Source organism: Otolemur garnettii, unplaced genomic scaffold (assembly GCF_000181295.1).
Source record: "Otolemur garnettii isolate 467f Iridium unplaced genomic scaffold, OtoGar3 scaffold00050, whole genome shotgun sequence".
Classification (NCBI taxonomy): Eukaryota; Metazoa; Chordata; class Mammalia; order Primates; family Galagidae; genus Otolemur; species Otolemur garnettii.
The window spans coordinates 5,385,988-5,408,099 of NW_003852445.1; the positions used below are offsets into that span (position 1 = coordinate 5,385,988).

The 22,112-nt window shown below is 44.2% G+C and overlaps 1 protein-coding gene across 3 annotated transcripts in view; it reads right to left on the reverse strand.

The window, feature by feature from the left end:
* RASGRP1 (RAS guanyl releasing protein 1) overlaps window positions 1-19,470 on the reverse strand; it is a 74,298-nt gene extending 54,828 nt beyond the window's left edge. For 2 of the 3 annotated variants that reach the window (XM_003791701.3, XM_012806322.1), the window contains exons 1-2: window positions 19,255-19,290; window positions 14,532-14,716 (exon numbers count right to left, since the gene is read on the reverse strand). In XM_003791701.3, the coding sequence (XP_003791749.1) occupies window positions 14,532-14,716; window positions 19,255-19,289 (220 nt within the window). In that variant the 5' untranslated portion in view covers window position 19,290. Of the gene's footprint in view, window positions 1-14,531; window positions 14,717-19,254 lie in introns of all 3 variants that reach the window. The other variant, XM_003791700.2, reaches the window with a different exon arrangement.
* Window positions 19,471-22,112: the final 2,642 nt, after the last annotated feature.

The window sequence follows — 22,112 nt, forward strand, 5'->3', positions numbered from 1 at the left end:
TCACAGTTCACAGTAACCTCAAACTCTTGGGCTTAAGCGATTCTCCTGCCTCAGCCTCCCAAGTAGCTGGGACTACAGGCGCCCGCCACAACACCCAGCTATTTTTTTGTTGCAGTTGTCATTATTATTTTCGCAGGTCTGGGCAGGTTGGAACCCCCTACCTGCACGTGCATGTGGCTGGCACTGTAACCACTGTGCTATGAGCGCCAAGCCCAGATACTGTTTTGTGTGCCCAGAACATCAGTCTTCCTTTGGGAAATGTTTCTTCCCCAAATTCAATCACGTGGTTTGAGATAGAAATACTACATTACTAAGTGACTCCCTTCCAGTGACCACAGTTGACTGATTCAAGCAGTAGCCGCCTGCCCCAATTTGAACCAATTAAAGATTTTCACTGGCAATTTTTTAATTGAACTTGAGGGAAAAAATAAAATCTCTAATGGCAAGAGACACATGATTACAGCTGTTAGTGCCATGTTTCTGGTCTATAGAGGGACCACATCTTCGGTGTAAGAGAATGATTAGCTGACAGGCAGAGAGGAGGAAGTCACAGAGGAGAGAGACACAGGGACAGATACAGACAGACGGACACACATGGAGAATGGATAATGTGTATGTGCTAGAGGCTCCCATCCCTTCTATAAATTCCAAAAGACAAGTTTATGTTGGATAGTTTATGCCACTGTCCTGATTAATACAATGAAAAATAAAAGCTTTTGGGGTCTTATTTGCTGAACACTAAATTAACATAGCTGGAATTCATATAAAAATTAAAACTATAACATTACTACTTCCTTGTGTGTTATAACTACATCCTGGTAATTTTTTTGACACAGCCATTCTAATCATTCCGTATCCTGTGGCAATTTGCATTATTAACCTAAGGCAGCCATACACTTAACAGTCAACAAGTTTATACTAGCAATGATTGGTGTCATTTTTATCTGCGTAATGAAGTTATGCTAGCATTATATATATAAATTCATTTAAAAAATTTTAGAGACAGGGTCTCACTGTCTCTTAAACTGGGGTACAGTGGTGAAATCATAGCTCACTGCAGGCTGAATTCTTGGGCTCAAGTGAGCTTCCTGCCTCAGACTCCCAAGTAGCTGGGACTACAGATAGATGCATGCCAGCATGCCTGGGTGATCTTCTAAATTTTTTGCAGAGACAGGAGTCTTATTATATTGCCCAGGGTGTTCTCAAACTCTAGGGCTCAAGTGATCCTCCTGTCTCAGCCTCCCAAAGCACTGGGATTAAGAGGTCTGAGCCACTGTGCCTGGTCAGTTCTGTCTAGTTAAGACAGCCACTTCACAACAACCCAGGGAAATATGTACTAACTTTCATGCTGGTAGAAACTGAGTCTCAGAAACATTAAGAAATTTCTGAAGAGCACAAAATCACTATGTAGAAGAATTAACCCCGGAACTCAACGTGGAATGGAAACATTACTCCCTTAACATAGCAAATCTATTTCTATTAATGCAGTTTCAGATTTTAACTTTTTGAGAACACACATGATACTACTGGGTCATATTGCATTTATAGTCTACTAAACTCCTTTGATTTTTTTTCACAAGAACTGACATTTTTTATTTTTTTATTATTTTATTTTATTTTTTTGAGACGGAGCCTCAAGCTATCCCCCTGGGTAGAGTGCCATGGCATCACGCTCACAGCAACCTCCAACTCCTGGGCTCAAGCAAGTCTCCTGCCTCAGCCTCCCAAGTAGCTGGGACTACAGGTGCCTGCCACAACGCCCGGCTATTTTTTGGTTGCAGCCATCATTGCTGTTTGGCGGGGCCGGGCTGGGGATTCGAACCCGCCACCTTAGGTGTATGTGGCTGACGCCTTAGCCACTTGAGCCACAGGCGCTGAGCCTGAACTGACATTTTTTACAATGAATCCAGTTTTTCCTCCATCCAGAACATAACAAGAAACAATGTTTTTAATCTTAAGTGTAAGACTTTTTTACTAAAGTTGTATTGTTTTATATTATTCATTTTCCTGAATTGTGATTATGTAATGTATTTACTATTCCTAGTATCGTGTCAAACAAAAACACAGATTGTGTTTAAATCTGATGACAATTTCAGAGACATTCGTCAATGGTTCTATCTACAGAATGGTCTCTCCATACTCAGACCTGTGTGCATACACTTTGAGTATGGTGATTAATCGGCTCCACATCTGTTTATCTGGATTTTATGCAGCCTATATTTGACCATCTAACATTTGCCAAGCATTTGCTTTTTGACTCTATAGCAGTGGCTGCCCATTCCCACACACACACTTTCAGACTTACCACCACAGTGGACGCCAACCCCATTTTTACCTGCTTGAGACTTCTCTGGAGGGCCTTCATATTTCCACCTGCGCGCAAGGCAGGCCAGAAGTGCTGGAGAATTAACACCCTCTAGAAGGTGACTGATGGGGCTTGGTATATAAATACCCCAGCTCCTTTCCCTTGGATAAGATAGTTCTCGAGAGTCTTCTATCCTGACTGCCAGAGTAGTAACTTGATAATGCAGCCCCCATGAGCTGCCTTCCATATTCCCCTACCAGCTTTTCCTAGAATCTTCCCAAGTAAATGACCTGTACTTAAAAGCTCTTGTCTCAGGATCTGCTTCTGGGGACAACCCAAACTAAGACAACCTGATTTAATTTTCATCCACACTAAAACAACCTTTAAAGTTTTTTCACCAACATTCTCCATTTTGCTGATAAGAAAACTGCAGTAAAATACTGTGCCTAAGGCCAATCCTTGGTAAATGGCAGTGTTGGTTTTGGTTCCCCAGACCACAAAGGTATATAGCCTCCCACGGCCTCCTGCTGAAATCTTCATGGCTTTCTGAGATCAGTCTGTGCCAAGGCATGGCATTGCCCTGCTCACAGTCGGGGAGGGGAGTAGCATGGTCCACTTGCTCAACTCCAACTCCCGCCTCTGACAGTAGGATAGAAGATTAAAATTCCCATTTTATATTCTAGTCTTTTTAGACACCCAGGCATTCAACAACTCAGCCTGAGTGGGCAATTGGCTGGCTGTGACATGGGACGGCAAGCACAAGGCACGAGTAAGTCATTTCCATGGTGTGTAACCAAAGGACTCATTTTCATTCTTTCCTTTCCCCTCTTGTAACCAGACACAGTCACTCTATCATTCAAGAGTATTAGAGCAACAGATTCCTTTGACTTTTCTGCAATTCTCAGTCATCAGTTTTTCTTAGTTTTAAAGATACTTTTACGACTTTATTATGGAAATTTTAAAGCATATACCACAGTAAGCAAAACAACGTAAGGAACCTCAATAAGGGTGGTTCTCAACCTTCCTAATGCCTTGACCTTTTAATATAGTTCCTGTGGGTTGCGACCCACAGATTGAAAACCACTTCCCTATAGTAATGATCAACATAAGACCAACTGTGATCCACCCCATTCCCTTTCCCTCCCATATTATTTTAAAGCAAATCTCAACCATGATAGTTCATGTAACTATTTCAGTACATACGTTTAAAAATAAGAAAAAAAGCACTGAACCAATGCACCGTTAACACAATTAAAACAAAACCAACAATAGTTTCTTATTATCATCAAATATCCACTGTTCAATTTACAAATATATACGGTTATGTGAGTGTATGTTTTTGTATGCACACATGCTTAATTTTTGTAAAGAAGGTTCACACACTATGACTGGTTGCAATGTCTCTGAAGTCTCTTGTTATCCAGAGGGTTCTGTCCATCTTTTTTTCTTTTTGAGGGGGCACTTTCTTAGTTAACTGGAGCTTAGTCCAACTCAGGTGGCACTGGCGGTTACTGACAAGGGAATAAGACCGTAAGCCCCTGGGGACAGAGAGGGGAGGGGACCACAGGAACAGAGAGCATAGGAAGCTTTTACACTGGGGCTTAAAGCAGAGCCAAATAGTCAGATAAGCCCCAGAGTCAATTGCTGAGCCCAAGCATTCACAGCCCAGGGGCCAGCAGCATGGGTCCTACGGCTATCTTCTGGGAAGTGCAAGAGTCTGGCCTGAACTCCCTAGGACTGGAGGGAAATAGTGACCCCACCAAGGCAGGTCTGGATGGAGTAAACTTGGAATCCATGATGCTAATGGACTGGGGAGGAAGAAGAAAAGGGAATGTGGAAAAGCCCTATGTATCGAGCATTAAGTAAGTGAATGGGAAATTTACCAATATGATTAACTGCCTGTCACATTTTAGGATGCTTTATAGTCTGTAACTATGTTCTAACAGGATAGACTCATCAATGATAACTGGGGTATTTCTTGGCTTCCTAAATGCCCAGAGTTCCCCCTTTAACTGTTCACAAGAGGATAAAACCAGGTCCTAGACAGTGGTTCAGATAAATCACAGAAGGAAAGACGCAGTTCCATGTGCTCCTCCACCCAGAAACTCTCCCTTTCTGGCTTGAGGCCACACCTTTTATAAATTCTCAGCTGGCCTCACCCATGACTGCCCTACTACTCTGGTTACCCCATTTCTTCCACTGCAAAACTAACAATCTCTGCTTCCCTCTTCTCCTTCTTGTCTCCACTCCTTTTGTCCAATTTGATTAATCGCCAGTGTCCCTCCAAGTTAAGCCTCCTGGAAGCATCTTCTGCTAGAAGATTCTAGGAAGAATCAACACCCCAGGGCCCTTGACCACTCTCTGAAAAAAACCAAAGTAGACAGCATGGCCTCGTCCACCCCACTGCCCACCACCTCTTCTAACTACAGAAGGATCACAGATGTACCAAACTGTGGTAGGTTCTGCCATGTGTCTTGCTTGGTTGCTCTTAAGATTCTTAGAAAGCTTCTTTTCAAACAAACCCCATCTCACTTTTATCATACACAGAAAAGACAGTTCATGCTTAGAATTTTAAGTTAGTGGAAATTTTTTTTTGTTTCTTTCCTTTATTACAACTATAATCAGCTAGTTATTGTAATTAGCATTTAGCATTGGAAAGATTGGAGGACTCTTCTTTCCCTGTAATACCTTTAATTCCTCATTAGCACCATTTCAGTTGCCAAGCAACCTTTGCTTTTATGTCCCATATCGGAAAGGATTATTCCAGAATTATTTTAAAATCAATTTTAGGATGGAACAGCAACTTTGTATGTTAGCATACTTCTTCCTAGAGACTAATGTTGGTTTCAAGTTCTTAATTGTTTAAAATGTGAATTAAGAAAAGCAGAGTTAATTATAGTGCATCTAGCATCAAAAAGATAATGTGATTATAGACAGATACACCCAAGAGTCTTGATAATGTTTATCTTGCTCTTGGTGGTAGAATGGGTGACTGTACTTTTCTTCTTTTTACTAGTCTGTATTTTATATTTTTACTCTATTTCATTTTATTTTTTTCAAACTGGACACACTCCTAGACAAGCTAGTCTGTATTTTCTAAGTTTTCTATTGTGGACAAGAACAATTTTCAGAGTTACTTAAATTTAAAAAGTAAGTAGGAGAGCTGAATTACAGTTAGATCTGTATAAATGTAGAACTTATAAAATAGTAGGAAATAAGAACATGTATATCAAAAAATAATATGAACACTGTTTTCATAGTAGATATTCAAAAGTTAGCTATTACTAACACATTTTAGAAGTTTATACAAGTGGTCAATTTTACATTATATATATTTTCCCACCATGAAGAAAATCTATGTAAGAATAATATGGTCTCATTCTATATTAATAATTTAGAAAAAACTAATTTAAGTTTGGTTGAGTTTCTAAGATTCCACACTAAGGATACTGGCTCTTTAAACAGATTGAAAGCACCCCTTTTGTTTTTATTTATTTATTTATTTGAGACAGTCTCACTCTGTGCCCTTGGTAGAGTGATGTGGTATCATAGCTCACAGCAACTTCAAACTTTTGGGCTCAAACTGATCCTCTTGCCCAAGTAGAATAGCTGGGACTACAGGCACCTCCCACAATGCCCAGCTAGGTTTTCTATTTTTTAGTAGAGACTGGGTGTCCCTCTTGGTTAAAGTGGTCTCAAACTCCTGAGTTTAGGCGATACACCTGCCTCAGCCTCCTAGAGTGTCAGGATTACAGACATGACCCACATGCCTGGCTTAAAAGCATCACTTTTAAGTATACAAATTCCAGAAGGACTTTCTTCAAGCTCATGTTCAGTATCATGATTGAGACTTCATTACATTTTCTCCCACAGATTTTTTTTTTTTTTGAGACAGAGCCTCAAGCTGTCCCCTTGGATAGAGTGCTGTGGCATCACAGCTCACAGCAACCTCCAACTCCTAGGCTCAAGCAAGTCTCCTGCCTCAGCCTCCCAAGTAGCTGGAACCACAGGCGCCCGCCACAATGCCCAGTTATTTTTTGGTTGCAACCGTCATTGTTGTTTGGTGGGCTCTGGGCTGGATTTGAACCTGCCACCTTATGTGTATGTGGCTGGCGCCTTAGCCACTTGAGCCACAGGCGCCAAGCCTCTCCCATAGATTTTTAATCTCAGAAATCATCTCAACAGCATCACAATGAGAGGAAACTGTGCTATTAGTTTTAAGCCAACAACAATCTCAGAAACAAAAGTGAAGGCGTCTTTTTCTGCAACAATAATTATTCATGAACTTTTATTGATCACCCACAATAGTGTGATATGGAATTATACACTGGATTTAATAAAACATTCATTAAAATGACAGTGGAACAGTCCCCAAACATTTAGAATAGGGATATTTGGAATGTTTAGAATAAAAGATTTCTAAAAAAGGAAACATGGACAAAGTTAACTACACGGAAATGGAAAATTTCTATACATTACAATATCAAAACCAACATAAAAATGGAAATGAAAATGAAAAAAAAAACACCTATAGAAAATGATATTCAAAGAGTTAATAGCTTTTTATCTAAAAAGCTTTTGACAACTCTAACAATAAAAGGATCAAGCAGCAAATGATATAAAAGGAAGGGATATGAACAGGCACTTTGTAAAATTAGAAATTGGTTAGCAAACAAACTTATGAAAACACACTCAACAAAAGCTTCAACAGTGCCTACCACCACACAGTGGGAAGTGAAGGCAAATGATTAAACAGATGGAATCAGAAACAAATACAGATAGCATATCGTAGGAGAGGTACAAAAGTTCACAAAATTGAGCTTCGGTTGGTCAGAAACCAGGGATGATCTAATCTTAGAGAGTTTTTAGAGCTGAACTAAAACGTTAACAAACGGGGACTGGCAACTTTGGCTCCAGATTGAGACGCTCTCAGTTCTAGTTTTTAAGTTCCATCGTCATTTTAAGAAGACTTCTCAACCTCACTGATGCTTATCTCTAAGGTATATTGTTCTTTTCTTTGAAGAAGGTATGGAGAGTTTGTTTTCTAAGACACAGAGATGAAAGAAAGAAAACAATGGCAGAATTACTACCTTTTCCTCCAGGTTAGGTGACATTCCCAAGTTTTCAGGTTCCCTTCCCCCCTCAACACTTTGCTATGGACACATCCTCTGTATGGAGAGACAGTGGTGTGCGGGCAAATGTTTAACAAGGAGCTCTCCACGGCCATGGGAGCCATGACTGACGGTATCGGTTGATTTCCACGGTATAAATATGCCCTCCACAGGCCGAGTCAAGCTGTTAGCCGACTTCACTGAACAGAGCTGGGAGGAGATGCGCAGTAGCAGACTGTTCTGTAGCACTTATACATCTAGATATGGTTACATGATCAGTACAACTTCAAAAGCAAAGATAATAATAAAATGTGGTCGTGCAGTAGGAAGTGATGAGTCCTGAGTATTTCCTACCTTTGGTTTTAATGTAACTTCAACATAATCTAATTGTAAGTAATTAAATTGTAAACAATTGAATTATTTAATATAATTTAATCTTAAGATAATTTTTAATCATGGCTGTATTTCATAACTGGCTTACAAAATTCCCGAAGATTTAACAATCTGCCCTTGAGAGCTGGCATGAACCAGTCCAGTACACAACTGCTAAGAGATAGTGGAACTATTTTTTTTTTTTTTTCATAATTTTTTTTTTATAATTTTCTCTCTCTATAAAGAAAAAACTCAGTAAGAAATAAAACATCATTCTATGTGTCTATAGCCCATGAAAAATTATTTTTGCTCTCTGGTTTGTGACTTACACTGACCACCTGCTACACAGTTGGTGGGGCCCAGTGTAATTAAAGATGGGAATAGCCCTCAATCAAAAATTATTAAGGATTTCAAGCTATAACAGCATTAAACCAAATGCAGGACCCATGCGTCTTCACAGGTGGTATGCCCATGTAGCTGGCCTTGCCCCATTCTTGTTTTTTCCCGGTTCTTTTTCTCCCAACCATTCTACGGCAAACCCAATGAGGTTGCAGCCCAATCTCACCAGAACTGCAGAACCAGGCACAAAACCTGGCAGTGGCAGCTGCTCCATGCAGAAGCAGACAGGTTCTAACATCCCCAGGTACATGTGGGTTCTGTACTGTAGGTCACCTTTTCCAGAGGTGCAGGGTCCAACCACTGCTGTTCTGTCAGTTATCGAACAGACTGTTTTTGCTTTCATGCTATTTCCTAATGTGTTTTCATCACAGACTTTAAAACCTTCATGCCAATGTAACTGCCTTAAAGAATCTGTTGGCAAAGCGGCACTTTTGGAAGAGTCGGGGAAGCACCTTTCTAGTCCCTCCTCAGCTAAATCGCTACATGTAGGCCTCGGCCCCATGGGAGATGGGGTAAGCTAAGCAGCAAGGGCTTGCAGCAATGTATGAAACGGGAGTGTTGGACACACATCCCAGTTCTTAATTCCATGGCTAAAGACAGGCTACAAGTTTGTAGAGGGTTTACTATAGTGAGAAAAGAGAGAAATGAAGGAAACTCTGCTCATAGATAGGGCCTCGCTCTAATTAGCCCTGGTGGGATTACTACAGAGATCGCCAAGAGCCTGCCTTCACCAGGGGCCTCTCTACTTCAGACGGCTGGAAAACTTAAACACTCTATTGCTTCTCCAGAGATCTGTGCCCTTCAGGTTTTCTACATTTTCCTAGAAAGGCCGAGAATGGGATGTCCTCGAAACAGTATTTCTCAAAACCAGTCCATGGGTCACCTCCAAAAAAAACACAGTGACCGCTGGCTGAATCTGAATGTTTAACACACTCCCCTGATGATTATTCTCATGCTCAAGTTGGAAACTCTCCCATATAGCAGGAAGAATGTGAACCTCAGAGAAAAATGGACCAGAGTTCAGATCTCAGCAGCTCGCTCCCTAGAGAGAAGGATTTTGCACGGGTCATTTGACTTCCCTGAGTTACAATTCCCTATTAAAGAGCAGAATAATAGATAGCTCATAGGGTTATTGGGAAGATTAACTGGGTCAACTCAGGGACAGACTCAGGACCCTGCAGAGCCCATGACGAGTGTTCAACCACTGTCAGTTCGCTGAATGTCTGCCTCTCTCTTTCTGAGTAAAACTCATCTCTTGGATTAATCCAAGTAAAATGCTGAGAATTCCTGAGACATTTTCTAAACTTAGGCAAAGCATTTTGAAGACTGCTGTTCTCTGGGCTGGGGGGTGGAGGGACAGCACAGAGTAAGAGCAAAGGGGATTTCCCATCTTCTTCTTTCTCAGGACGAGCACTCACTGAAACTCAAGTTCATGAAACAGAGACACCAGTCAGGGGCACTAGGGTGCTGCCAGCCTGTCAAAGATGCAGCATACGGGTCCTCAGAAGAAACAGCATGCAATCATATGATACTAATTCATTCTAGAGGGCTAAGAATACCCGCAAGCTGCCTTGATGCCTAGATGCCATTAGGATGTGAGTGGCCCAGGGAGCATCCTTACACGTGAAATCCTGTGGCCATGATTCCCAGTGACTGGGGGCTCCACTGAGGGGGCTTTTGGGACAGCTGAGTTCTTCACATAGCACCTGCCATCAGTGGCCAAGGCTTCAGGTCCCTTCCTGACACTACACTTGACTTTGTTCTTGGAGGTACCTGCTGTTGGCTCTACATGCCCATTGTGTTATGGCCCTTGGCTTCTGCTCTTATTGCCATTGGGTTCCTTGCTTTGAACTGTGGTCCCAGTAGCTGTGTGTGTGCTTTCTTTGGCTCCCACTTTAAAATTGGGTGTAGTGTTTTACCTTTAGTAACTGGGTCTGTACAATGCTTTTAACATCCAACTGTTCCCTGCCAGAGAAAACATGCCTTTTTTTTCGGTGGGTATTTCTAGCTTGGGAGGTCTCTGGGTAGAATTAGTACAGTGCACCCAGTAATTCATTAATTCATATTTTGTTCAACAGAAAATTACAGGCAGATACCTGGTATATAGATGGAGTACAAAAACTATTTTTTACCAATGGAGTTTATTTTCTAACCTAGGAGAGAACAGGCACGCAGAAGCCGGGACGGGGCGGGGGGGGGTGGGCACAGAGTGCAGGCCTGTCTTGTGTGGCACACCGCCCTCCTGGGAGCACAGGATGGCCTGTCCCACAGGCAGGGGAAGATGGGCAGCAGGTTTTCTCCCGAGACTGGGGGCATGAGGCCAGTTGTTTCAATTCTCTGAGTCTCAATTTATTCTTTTTTGTTCAAAGGAGATAATAACTGCCTATTTCAGAGTTGAGTATTAAAGAAGATCAATACAAATGGAACTCCAAGAAATAAAAGATACTCCAGAAATATAACAGAATGTATCTCCCTTTACACTGACAGGTAAAATGAAACACTGAGTTTCGTCCTACATCCCACAGGTCTACTGGTTCAGGGGTCCCTTTTTGGTGCAGGTGTGCAGTTGTTATAAATGCTACCTGAAGTTGCCTTGTACTGAGAGGGGGGTGAGGAAAGAGCTCTGTGAATTTGGATGCTACCCCAATGTGCGTATGATTTGCATACATGTGACATACGTGTAAGCAGGTTGTGATGATTTGCCTCATGTGCTCACTATCAATAATGTGATGAGAATGTAAAGCCTGACCTCTAAAACAGAACGTAGGAGGAGGCTGTTTTACAGTTAAAACAATGAACTATGACTCAAGGCTCTGTAACCCTGAATGTGACATTAGGAGGCTTGTTAGAGGCCTTCATAAGGACCCTTAATCTGTGTATACTGGCTACCTATCCTTAAAAGCATTATATTAATAGTCTTTCTGAGAACAGTGTCGGTGGTAATTAATGGTTAATAATGATAAAGAAATAGCCATCAGTAAAGACTTCTGAATGTCCATGATGCTTTAAGCCAGCAGTTCTCAATCTGTGGGTCATGACACCTTTTTAACAATGAAAATACACTGCGGTATTAGGAAGGTTGAGAACCTAGTACTGCTAGCTAACTGCAAATCCCAGTTTCCAGAAAATCTGTGTTGCTTTTCCCCTTCAATCAACCATCAACCCTCCCTAGATTGTCCAACATTGGAAATAGTCTCTATTTACTCTGTCCAGCAGCAGCCACCACTTGTGGCTGTTGGACACTTGGCTATGACTGGTGAGCTTTAGAAACTGAATTGTCCATGTAACTTTAATTGAAATGTATACGAAAATAGCCATATTGGGTGGCACCTGTGGCTCAAGGAGCAGGGCGCCGGCCCCATATACCAGGGGTAGCAGATTCAAACTCTGCCCCAGCCAAAAACTGCAAGAAAAAATAAATGGCTACATTGGCTAGTGGCAGCTGTACTGGACAGCATAGCTGAAGCCAATTCAAACCTCCTGAAGGCAAGAAGCCGAGGCTGAGAATAGAAAGCAAATTTACAATTAGCCAGTCTTTATCTTCAAAACAGTTTTTCCCCCCTTTGTTTTTTTTTTTTCAAGTTGGTGGGAGTAGTTGAAATCAGGGTCTGAAGCAAGAGAGTACCTTTTCCCCTCATTTCTATACCGTTTCTCTCTCATTCACGGGTACTGAAATGAGAAAACAAATTCATTAACAAAAAGCTTAGCTAGATAGCTTAAAAGCAACACTTTTCTAGGCAAACCTGCAAAAATAACTGGTAAGATAAAGTTCAGGAGGATTAGCCTCACTCGGTCTTGTTCCCAGGTCACTCCTGTGCAGCGGGTGCCTCCCCAGTGTGGTCAGCTGTTGCCTCCCAGCTCGTCCCCTCTGCAGCTCAGCTCACAAAGAGTGAAAATCCCAAACCAAATGTGTTCTCTCGCATCCTCTCCAGACACAGAGTGTCTTTTCTTTTTTGCCTCTTTTCATGTGAATTCTATAACAGGAAACTGCAGAGCTCCTACGTTCCTGGTGTCCCCAAGGCCCAAGGACCTGAATAAGCACAGGCTGTTCTCCTTAATACATCCTCACTTGTGTAGTGTGCTTACCCAAACTCTATGTGGTACAAAACACTCATGCTTCCTGCACGCCTGTGTATCACCGCCCTGTCCTTTGTACATATCTTTTCCTGAACAGCGCTTTTTTCAGGTACCGCAAGCTCTCATGGAAGGGGAGTCTGGTCACTGCAATTCTCCTTGTTGTACCGCCCAGCGCAGTGTCAGATGCTGTTAGGGGCTTAATCAGTGCTTCTTGATAGTGGGTAAAAGATTATTAGATTCAAGGGGATTTTTACAGCTGTTGGATTTTAAAGCACTTTTTCTAGTTCAACATAATTCCAGAAATCTATGTTACCACCTCCCTTGTAGGATTTGTTGAGAGGAGTGGATTGGGCTTGGTTATTTTGGAAAAGGACTTCAGAACCGGTCATGTATTTCTCAGGTTGGATGGCACCATTATTTCAAGGCTAGGAAAACAGTTCTGAACTCAGCTGGTGGCTGCATAATTGGCAGGAGAGGAAGAAAGTATGATAAATACACTTTGGTCCCGCTTTCTTTGAAAATAAAACAGAATAAAAATCCTCGTCCATCAAATAGGCACAGTGTCCTGCTAAAACCCTGGAAAGTATGATTACAGAAAAGTGGAAGGAACTTTAAAGTTCCCGTGCAGTTCAAGTCAGGAAGCAGGTGCCAGTGAAGGATACGATGAGGAAGGGCCTGTCACCTGCCACACTTCCCGGGGCCCAGTCTCTTCTAGTTTATCTCCTTGCCTGTACACTTTTTTTTTTGCAGTTTTGGCCAGGGCCGGGCCTGAACCTGCCACCTCCAGGGCCGGCGCCCTACTCCTTGAGCCACAGGTGCCACCCAGCCTGTACACTTTCTAAGGAGATTATTTTGAAGAACAAAGCCATTTATTATGTTCCCTAAATCATCCTTAACTGGAAGGTAAAGTATAAATAAATAAATTGAATTAAAAACGTAATGCTAAACTAGTAATAACAAAAATTCTCCCTCTTTTGCAAGTTAAAAAGTCTATAACAGTGATTTAAGCAGTGATTTTCAAGGCGTAGCAGGGAAGGGTTGTCTCAGCCACATGGGCATCACCTGGGAACTTGTTAGAAATGTAAATTGTTCGGCCCCACCCCAGACCTACTGGAGCAGGACAGCAGTCTGTTAAAAAACAAACCATCAAACAAAAATGCTCCACATGATTCTGATGCACGAATGCTTGGGAACTATTACTTTAAACCAATGTTGAAATAGTTGAAACTGTTCAATAAACTAAACTGTACTAAACGTGTATTGCTAAAATGTCAAATGTTTCCCAACCCTGTAAATAAGGTCTGAGCAAGCTCTAAACACTTTTAGCCAACAGTCCCTAGCTTTCAGATCTAATCTTGTGCTCCCTGGGATCTGATTAAGCCTCTCTTAGCTTTCCAGGAGGCTGGGGTCTGGGGTGGGCTGTTGGGGCCTGGGGAGGGAGGGTCTTAGCCAGCGGAGCCACTGGGGGTCCTCCACAGCTTCTCACCAGTAGGGGAGGGAGAAGTTTCTGAACTCAAAGATTTCATTGAAATCTATCCATTTTAATCATACCTTTTCTAGAAGGGAACAAATATTAAGTACTTTTCAATCTCTATTTCACAAATAACAATCACAAGAAAGACAGTGCTTATAAACATTTAAAGAAATCTTTTCAGATAATGGCCGGTCAGCTGCACTCAGCGAAGCAGCCTTCAAGGTGAGCACAGGTACTGACAGCAGCGCACTCCCAGGCCCTCAGGTTTTTTCCCTTTTTGCAACATTTGGAACCAGTATCTTCTAGTCAGATGTGTGGAGTTACCGAGTCCTTCCCTATTCCACCACAACTACCTTCCAGATTGTAAGTGGGATGATTAAGACTTTATTTCTCCATATGATTCAAATTTCTGTTTGATAACAATGTTTGCTCATGTAACATAGTCTTTATGTGCCCCCAAGAATATAAGAACAGAAAAGTGTCAGAGCACGAGATGCACAAAACCATTGCACGATTTTTATTCCTTACGAGAAAAACCTCCATCCTAAGAAAAATGAAAATGCAAACTCTCCTTGGTAACTTTTCTCACTTTCAATTGCGCTTCTCATCACGACCTATTACACCCACGCAGTCATGTGCCATAGGCTCTGCAGACTGTCTCCAACATTTCAAAGGCTCAACAGCTATTTTTAAAGCCCAAATGCAATCTAGGTTGTTATTCTATAAAGCACTTTTTAAGGAAGAACAAAGTAATATAGCAATTATTATGCATGTGGGCAGTTCGCCAACTCACCGAAAGATTGAATGCAGCTGTCAATAAGATCGTCCAGGCTGGCTCCTTTGGTTAAATGTCCCAGAGACACCATCATTCGGAACTGAGTGATCTGGGCCAGGCTGGGATGAGAGGGGAAGGGGCTGTTGGTGGGCTTCGCCTCTAGTCTTGCTTTAGGGGCAGCTCTGCAGCCATGGGAAGGTTTCCTGGGGGAAGAGAGATGGCAGTGAGGGCAAAGCAGAGGAGCCAGGGGACAAACTGGCAGCTCCACGCACAGAATGGAGATAAGACAATTAATCCTGGGAGTTGGGCTGATAGAAGACATACCCCTCCCACTTGGCAAATCCACCAGACAGACTGGTTGGCTGTTAAAGAGACATTTCAGCAAATGACAAGGTGAGATTTCAGGGCTGCAACGAGCGCTCTCCACGTTGGGTGTTAGGACTGCTCCGTCCTACTGTCTCGCAGTTCCCTAAGGGAAAAGGCAGAGGCTAGACTGTACCTTGGCAGTCTCTATCTCCTAGCAATAATTCTCTATTTCAACTGCTAGGCCACTGACTTGGGTCTTCGGCATTGTTTTAGCTGGTCTCATCTTCAGCTAACTTCATTCATCTTGAGCAATACCAGAGACGCTACACAAGCTCAGGCAGCCTGGGAAACATCTCTAAGGACCCTGGGGGAGAATTCAAAGACTCAAGGACCCATGTGCAGGAAGTGAGGGGTGGTGGTGGTGCTGTGTAGATTTTAAGTGAGGTCTGCCTTTTTTACAAATCTTGGATGGTTTTAAGATTCTGTTTTTCATTACTGATAATAGAAGTAATCAGTATGAGTCATTTTTATTACTGAACATCATTCTGTCAAGAACTTACTTGGGTCCTTCATGATTAAAAAAGAAAGCAGAGCTATGAGAGCCCTGTTCCAAAATTAAAGGTTTAAAAAGACAAGTTTGGATCTGGACGTGGCTTAGGAGTCTAATGGACATTCATTCACTTATACTTTATCACAGCCTCATCAGTACAAGTAACTCTGCAAAATGATTTAAGAAGGATGAATGTTTTATTTTCCTTTCCATTAAAAAAAATAAACAGAGATACATATTGTAATCTTTTAAGGTTTAGTAGTGACGAGTTATTGCTGGTAACTTTTTGAAGCATAGACAGTTCATTCTCTTCTTCCTACTGGGGCTTTGGTTATTTCACAGTTTACTGCGAAATAAAATAGAAAAAGACTTAAAGAAATATACCTTTAGCTGTTTACGATATATTGTGATAATGGTGTTGATTAATCAATAAGTGCTTCATCTATGAGTAAGATATTGTGATAGGCCAGAGCCGACCACAGTGAGATAGACCATGTGAGGTTACACTGTAAACTATACAATATGTTAGTTGCTGTTATACAAAGGCTATCTAGAAGTCCCTTCACGAAAAAGCGAGTTGGGGAATCAGACTGAGATGAAGAGGTAACCATATAAATCTTAAGTGTCCTATGAGTGCTAACGGTAAGAAATATGATTTCTCAGAGATGGGAGACGCCGTTCCAGAGGAGGTGTTTGGGGAAGCTCTTCAACAGCTTTGGAAAAGTGCTGAGATGGAAATAAAATGCTGGATACACGTGGATTTGGAAAACCGGCCTGCTAAAAGCCAGAGTATTACAGCACCATGCGACCACTCAGCACGCAGCCAGTCTACGGAGGTGCACCCTGGCCCTGTCGGATCTTGCTAAAGCTAGCTCCAGGGTGCTGGTCTGTGGCTGGGCTCTATTGGCCCACCACAACTGAACGTGCATCTGGTTGCTGGGAATCTACTAACCCAAGGCAGTAGTTTCTCAGAGATCAACTGAGGTGGAAACACAGGACTCAAGTCTCTGGCCATTACTGATTTTAACCCAGGCCCTGTGATAGCTCCAGAATCAGAAAAGAAAACAATAATGGCCACAATGAATCGTGCACTTACACTGCACACTGTGGCAGGTCTGTGCTGGGGATTTACATTGTCTTTGAAGCTTACCAACCCAGAAAGATATTATCTGCATTTCATGATATCGAAACAAAGTCTCAAAAAGGCTAAAAGGTTTTATGATTCTTATATGCTAGATCTGGGGTTTGCACCTGGCACTTCTCTGGCTTTATTCATTTAACAAATTGTTACTGTGCCTGGAATTAGTAAGTAGACCCTAAGAATTAGTAAGCAGACCATCACAGAGAGGCTGAAAAGGTCAATTTAAAACAAAAGTGAAATCCTTCAAAAGCATAGCTGGTAACGTAAAGGCTGAATTTCAGCCACTACTTCCTTTGCAGGTCCCAGGAACTATCCCCAGAACCCCAGACCTGGATGGACTCTTCACATTTTCAATCCCCTCACTCATAGATAGGGATGTCCAGGCTCAGAAGGGTAACATGACTGACCCCTGGTGCAGAGGCGGCTAGAAGCCAGCTTGGCCCCTTTCTCTTCCTGGGATTACCTGGACTACTTGGGATTAATCAGCTTTCTGCCTCAGCTGCTGCCTTTCACCATTAAAACCTTCAGCAAAGGCAGAGTTGGGGACAGATGAAAATAAAGTCATTCATAGGAAAAAGTCTCTTTCAGGCCTTCCACAATACTTCCCCCTAGACCCTGGAGAAGAAACAGCTCTAACTAGAGGCTGCATCTACTGAAAGCATTCTTCCTGCCAGGGCTGAGGAGGCGGCTGCAGATTCAAGGAAAATTCCATTTTCTCTCTTGGTTGGTGGCTTTGGCCATTTAGGACTCGCAAACCCACACTGTTCTCTAATTCCAGTAATGCTTCCTACTAGCTGTGAAGGAAACCACCTTGGGGCATAAAGAAAGAACTTAAAGGGAGTATTTGGGGAAGGAAAAGGGCAGGAAGGGTGCAAGAGGTAATCTGGGAAGTGGTGAGGTCAGATAGCTCGGGCAAAGGAAACCAAGAAGAGGAGAAAGCATTAAAAACCAAACTGCAGCCAAAAAGGTCTAGGAAGATGGGGCCTCTTTGCACCATAACTAGAAACTCAGTTCTCTTGCTGGGTAGTGTCTTGACTGGCTGCTCATCTCTTCTGGTGAAATCATACCAGGTAAGGATTTATAAAATGCTTTATTATAGGCAGGCGTAAGGGTGTTTCATCAATCCACAGAATGAATGGCCTCTCAGTTTGCAGGGGCGCATATATATATGTATGTATTTATAATGTATATAAATATGTATAAACGTATTTGAGACAGAGTCTCACTTTGTCACCTTCAGTAGAGTGACATCACATCATGGCTCACAGCAACCTCAAACTCTTGGGCTCAAGCAATCATCTTGCCTCACACAGCCTTGGGAGCAGCTGGGATTACAGGTGCCTGCCACAATGCCCAGCTAGTTTTTCTATTTTTAGAGGCAGGGTCTCCCTCTTGCTCAGGCTGGCAATCCTGAGTTCGAGCAATCCACCTGCCTTGGCCTCCCAGGGAGCTAGGATTACAGGTGTGAGTCACGGCACACCTGGCCTAGCAAGGGCAAATTTTTAAAGGATAGTAGCCAAATATTTCCCAGTTCCGTTGTGAAGAAACCACCACCACCACCAAAAAAAGACCCCCCCCAAAAAAAGTCCTGAAACAAATTAACCTGAAGGTGTTTCTGAGTCTAAAAGTGACCAAGGACCCCTGGGGTTTGCTGAAGGAGACTGCCAAAACTCTGAACTGGTGTGGGGAAAATTCTCTCCAGGCACAGGTATTTCAGTGGAGGTCTGAGCTTTTTATGAAATCCAGCCTAGAAGAGTGAGGGATGGAATGGAAGGAAAGAATTGGAACTTCCACAATTCACTTGGCAGTGGAAGGTGACTTTTATTGGCTTCTAGTGAGGAGTCCTTAAAGTTCTGTCCTCCCCACGCCCAATAACACAAAATGAACTGGCCGACCCTCGGGGGAATACATAGAGGTGCTGGGGGAGGGCATAAAGGACCAAGTTTCAGAGATTATAAATACAGAAAGTCCGTCATGACAAAGTTTCCTGCAGCTACGGGGTATGTTCGCGTAGGCTGGGTAGGCGCAGTCATGTCAGTGACTACGTGAATGGAGCCGTGAAGCGCACAACTTGCCAGCCATACGCCACTGTCCAGACAGTTGCGCGGTTCTGGTCCTTTGACAAGAAACTCAAAATCGCCTGACTCTTCCAGGCCTCATTCACCCAGCAAGAGCCCTTTGACACACTGACATTCTAGCTTCAATCTATCATCCAAGAACCCAAAAACATCTCGAAGATCATAGTGTAGGGGCTATCCAGAGGGTTATATGGTTCACTGACCAAAGGATCTGGAAACTGCTCTGGAGCAGGGGCGACCCAGCGGTGCCACCTCGGTTAGCTCGCCGCAAACGCTGCCCCGCGGTTCAGGGCAGGACCGGGCGAGGGCGCAAGGTGGCGCTCCCAGCGCCCCGAGCCCCAGCAGGTGCAGGCGGCGCGGAAAGTCCGCGGGTGGGTGTCTCGGGTGCGGGCGGCGGGCGGCTGTCAAGGGCTTCGGCCCTCGCAATTCCGCCCCTCGAGGGGCGAACTCGGCCGCTGCCACAGTCCCAGCTCCCTCACCCGGCCCCTCACACAGTGCGCGGGGCACTCCGACGTGTCGCCCTCGGTGCCGGTCTCCCACGACTTCAGCCGAGATTCTGGACCCTGGCCGCCCCCACCCGGGTCGGGGCGGGGGCCGCCCGTGCAGTTGCCTCTTCCCCAAGAAAGGAAAGTGACGCTCCCAAGGGCCGCCGATGCCCCTACTCACCGCGGAGCCTCTCTGGCCTTGCCCAGGGTGCCCATGGCCGCGGCCCGCGCTCCCGGAGCCGGCTCACCGAGGGCGGCTGGACGGGCTCGGCGGGGCGCGGCGCATCGCCACCGCCGGCCGGCCCTGTCCACCGCGGGCCTCGGCGCCCCCGGCAGTCCGGCCGCCCTCCGCTCTCGGAGCCGGGCGAGCCCGAACGAGCGCACCCGCAGGCACAAACTTTGTGCGAGCGCGCCCCCGAGCCCGCGCGCGCGCGCGCTCTCACCCTCGCGGGCTTGAGCCACCTGACAAGCGCTGATGTTATCGGCTGGAGGAAGCGTGCGGCACTCGGCGGCTCTTCTCCGAAACCTGCCCCCATTCCTCGGTAGTGCCCAGGAACCCGCGCCTCCCTAAGTTCTCTTTTCGCCCCTGCCTGGTGTCCACCTCTCCCGGCCAAAGGGTTAATTAAGTCCAAGGGGGACAGGGGGGGCTCCCTGCTGCGCTGCGCCCCACCAAACCCCCGCCCTACAGGGAAGCTGTGCGTCCGGCCACCCCCACCTGAGCCCGAGGACACGGGCTTCAGCCAGGGGCTCTCTTGGGACCCCTTACTCCGCGGCCTGTCACCGCTGCTCGGGGCATTTCAGTCTGACCCCTTTGGAGGACTCCTTGTCGCCTCGTAGGTCTCCCCTGTGTCAGAGCGCAGAGGCTCTTACGGTAGGGAACTGATGAAGGTTATGGAGTTGTCTTAACCTGAGCATTTGGGTCTCTGGGTAGCAGCCTGCGAGGCCGGGCGGTGGAGGTATGCGCCGGACGCGTGATCCATACCAGGCGAGGCACAGCTGCCCGGCGTGAGTGGGTGTGAGAGACCTGGGGAAAGCAGGAGAGGAGGGGTGGGTAGAAGGTCTGGCCCAGAGTGGCGGCCCATCCCTGCTTGTCCAAGTGATAAGTGTTGATAGTTAATAACTAATGTTGATTAGGGTGCAGTTGTGCTGAGTGCTTTCTGTACATTACCTCTTTAAACCATCCTTCCGAATGCAAAGAGATCACTGTTTTAGAGATGAGAATATTCAGATTTAGATAGAGAATGATTTGCCTCGGATCACACAACTAGTAAACAGCGGAGAGCTATGGCCTGGACTGGGATCTGACTCCCTGATATCACTGCCAGGCTGTCCTAATAACATCCATTATCATGGCCATATGCGATGACTCCAGCCACAGTCATGCTTGTCTCCCCAGGTGTAATGTTCTGGGCCTCCCTTTGCTATTTGACTTATGTATTTTCTTAAATTTATATGCTATCATGTCCTAAAATAAATCAAGATACATACCCTACAGAAAGAAGTGTGTGAAATGAAAAATAAAGCATATAAAATGGAACAAAAAAAATATGTCATTTGAAAAAGGTGCAGCGTATAGAGTCCAATACATTTACTGCAAGCGGGACCAAACTTTGCCTTCTTAGAAGTCAAGTTCAAAAGAGAGGCCTTGTCTAAAATTCAATTCCTGTCACATGCAAGATGAAAAAAAATTTTGCTCAAGGGAAGCTTTTACTCTTTTTGATACTGAGACCAGCACGAAATATCTCCAGAGAATTCTCATCAACACTGGGTATTGAAAAAACCAAGTCCTCAGTCATAGCCTCATATAAAGAAGGGCCTGGTGCAGGTTAGGGGGAGGTGACATACTTCCTCACTCATGGGCTCAAAGCCTTTTTAGAGACCCTCCCTATGTTAGCCCACCAACCTAATCAGCTAACTCAGTGGATGTCTGCAGGTGGTGAAGATTCAGCCCTCCAACTGTATCTATATCTACTTATCTCCCAACCAGCCTAAGTTTGCAGAAATTGTCTTGATTCGTAGAGGAAATCTCTAATTTCCAGGTGAACAATTATCTTTCACTGACCTCTCCACCCCAGAATGACCTCTTCAGTCCCTTCTCCAAAACTTTTACTACTTATACTTTATATTGCCATGTAATATTCCCTGTCCCTGTCTTAACTCCACAACTAAACTATTATTTGAGGCAAAACAGTCAGGTCTTAGGTTTTATTTGTTTCCACAAAACAGCCAGCTTTGGGTAACACCTGTGGGATATTACCTATAAATCACTGTTGATTTGATTTTGAAAGTGGAAAAGGGTGACTTCAAAGAAGGAAATTAGATCCGTCCAGATTATTTCTGGAAAAAAGGTTCAAATTTCCCTTTTAAGTCTATGGCAGTTGATCAGCTTGCTGAGACTGTCCCTTTCAGCTTTTTTTTTTTTTTTTTTTTTTTTTTGCCTGTAGGAAAGGTCTTTATTGGTGGGGGGAGGGAGGCTGCAGAGCAGCACCGAGGAGGAGAGAAGAGAGGGGAAAGAGATAAGGAGAGAGTGGGGAAGAGAAGAGAGAGAGTAGAGAAGAGCGAGGAGGAAGACAGGAGAGAGAGAGAGAGAGAAGACAGGCAGAAGGAGGCAAGAGAGCGTCCCTTTCAGCTTTTATGGGACCTCCTTCACAGGGTTACCTGACACCTTCAGCATGTCTCTGTGGCTTCACCCGTCCTCTTCCATTCCCCTGATTGCATTGAGTCTTTGGACAGCAGGGAAATAATGTGACAGGGAAATAATCCATACTTACACTGTATATACATGCCAAATGGATAAACATGAACCTTTATGTAAATGCATAATTGCATCATGTAAATAGGTTTTGATATATACAGATAGATTATTCAGGGATACACGTGTCATAATAAATGCACATGTAGGCAGTTGCACTCACACACCTGCAGTCCACTAAATATAAACAGTAGAGGCTCGGTGCCTATAGCTCAACCGGCTAAGGCGCCAGCCACGTACACCTAAGGTGGCGGGTTCGAATCCCCAGCCCGGACCCGCCAAACAAC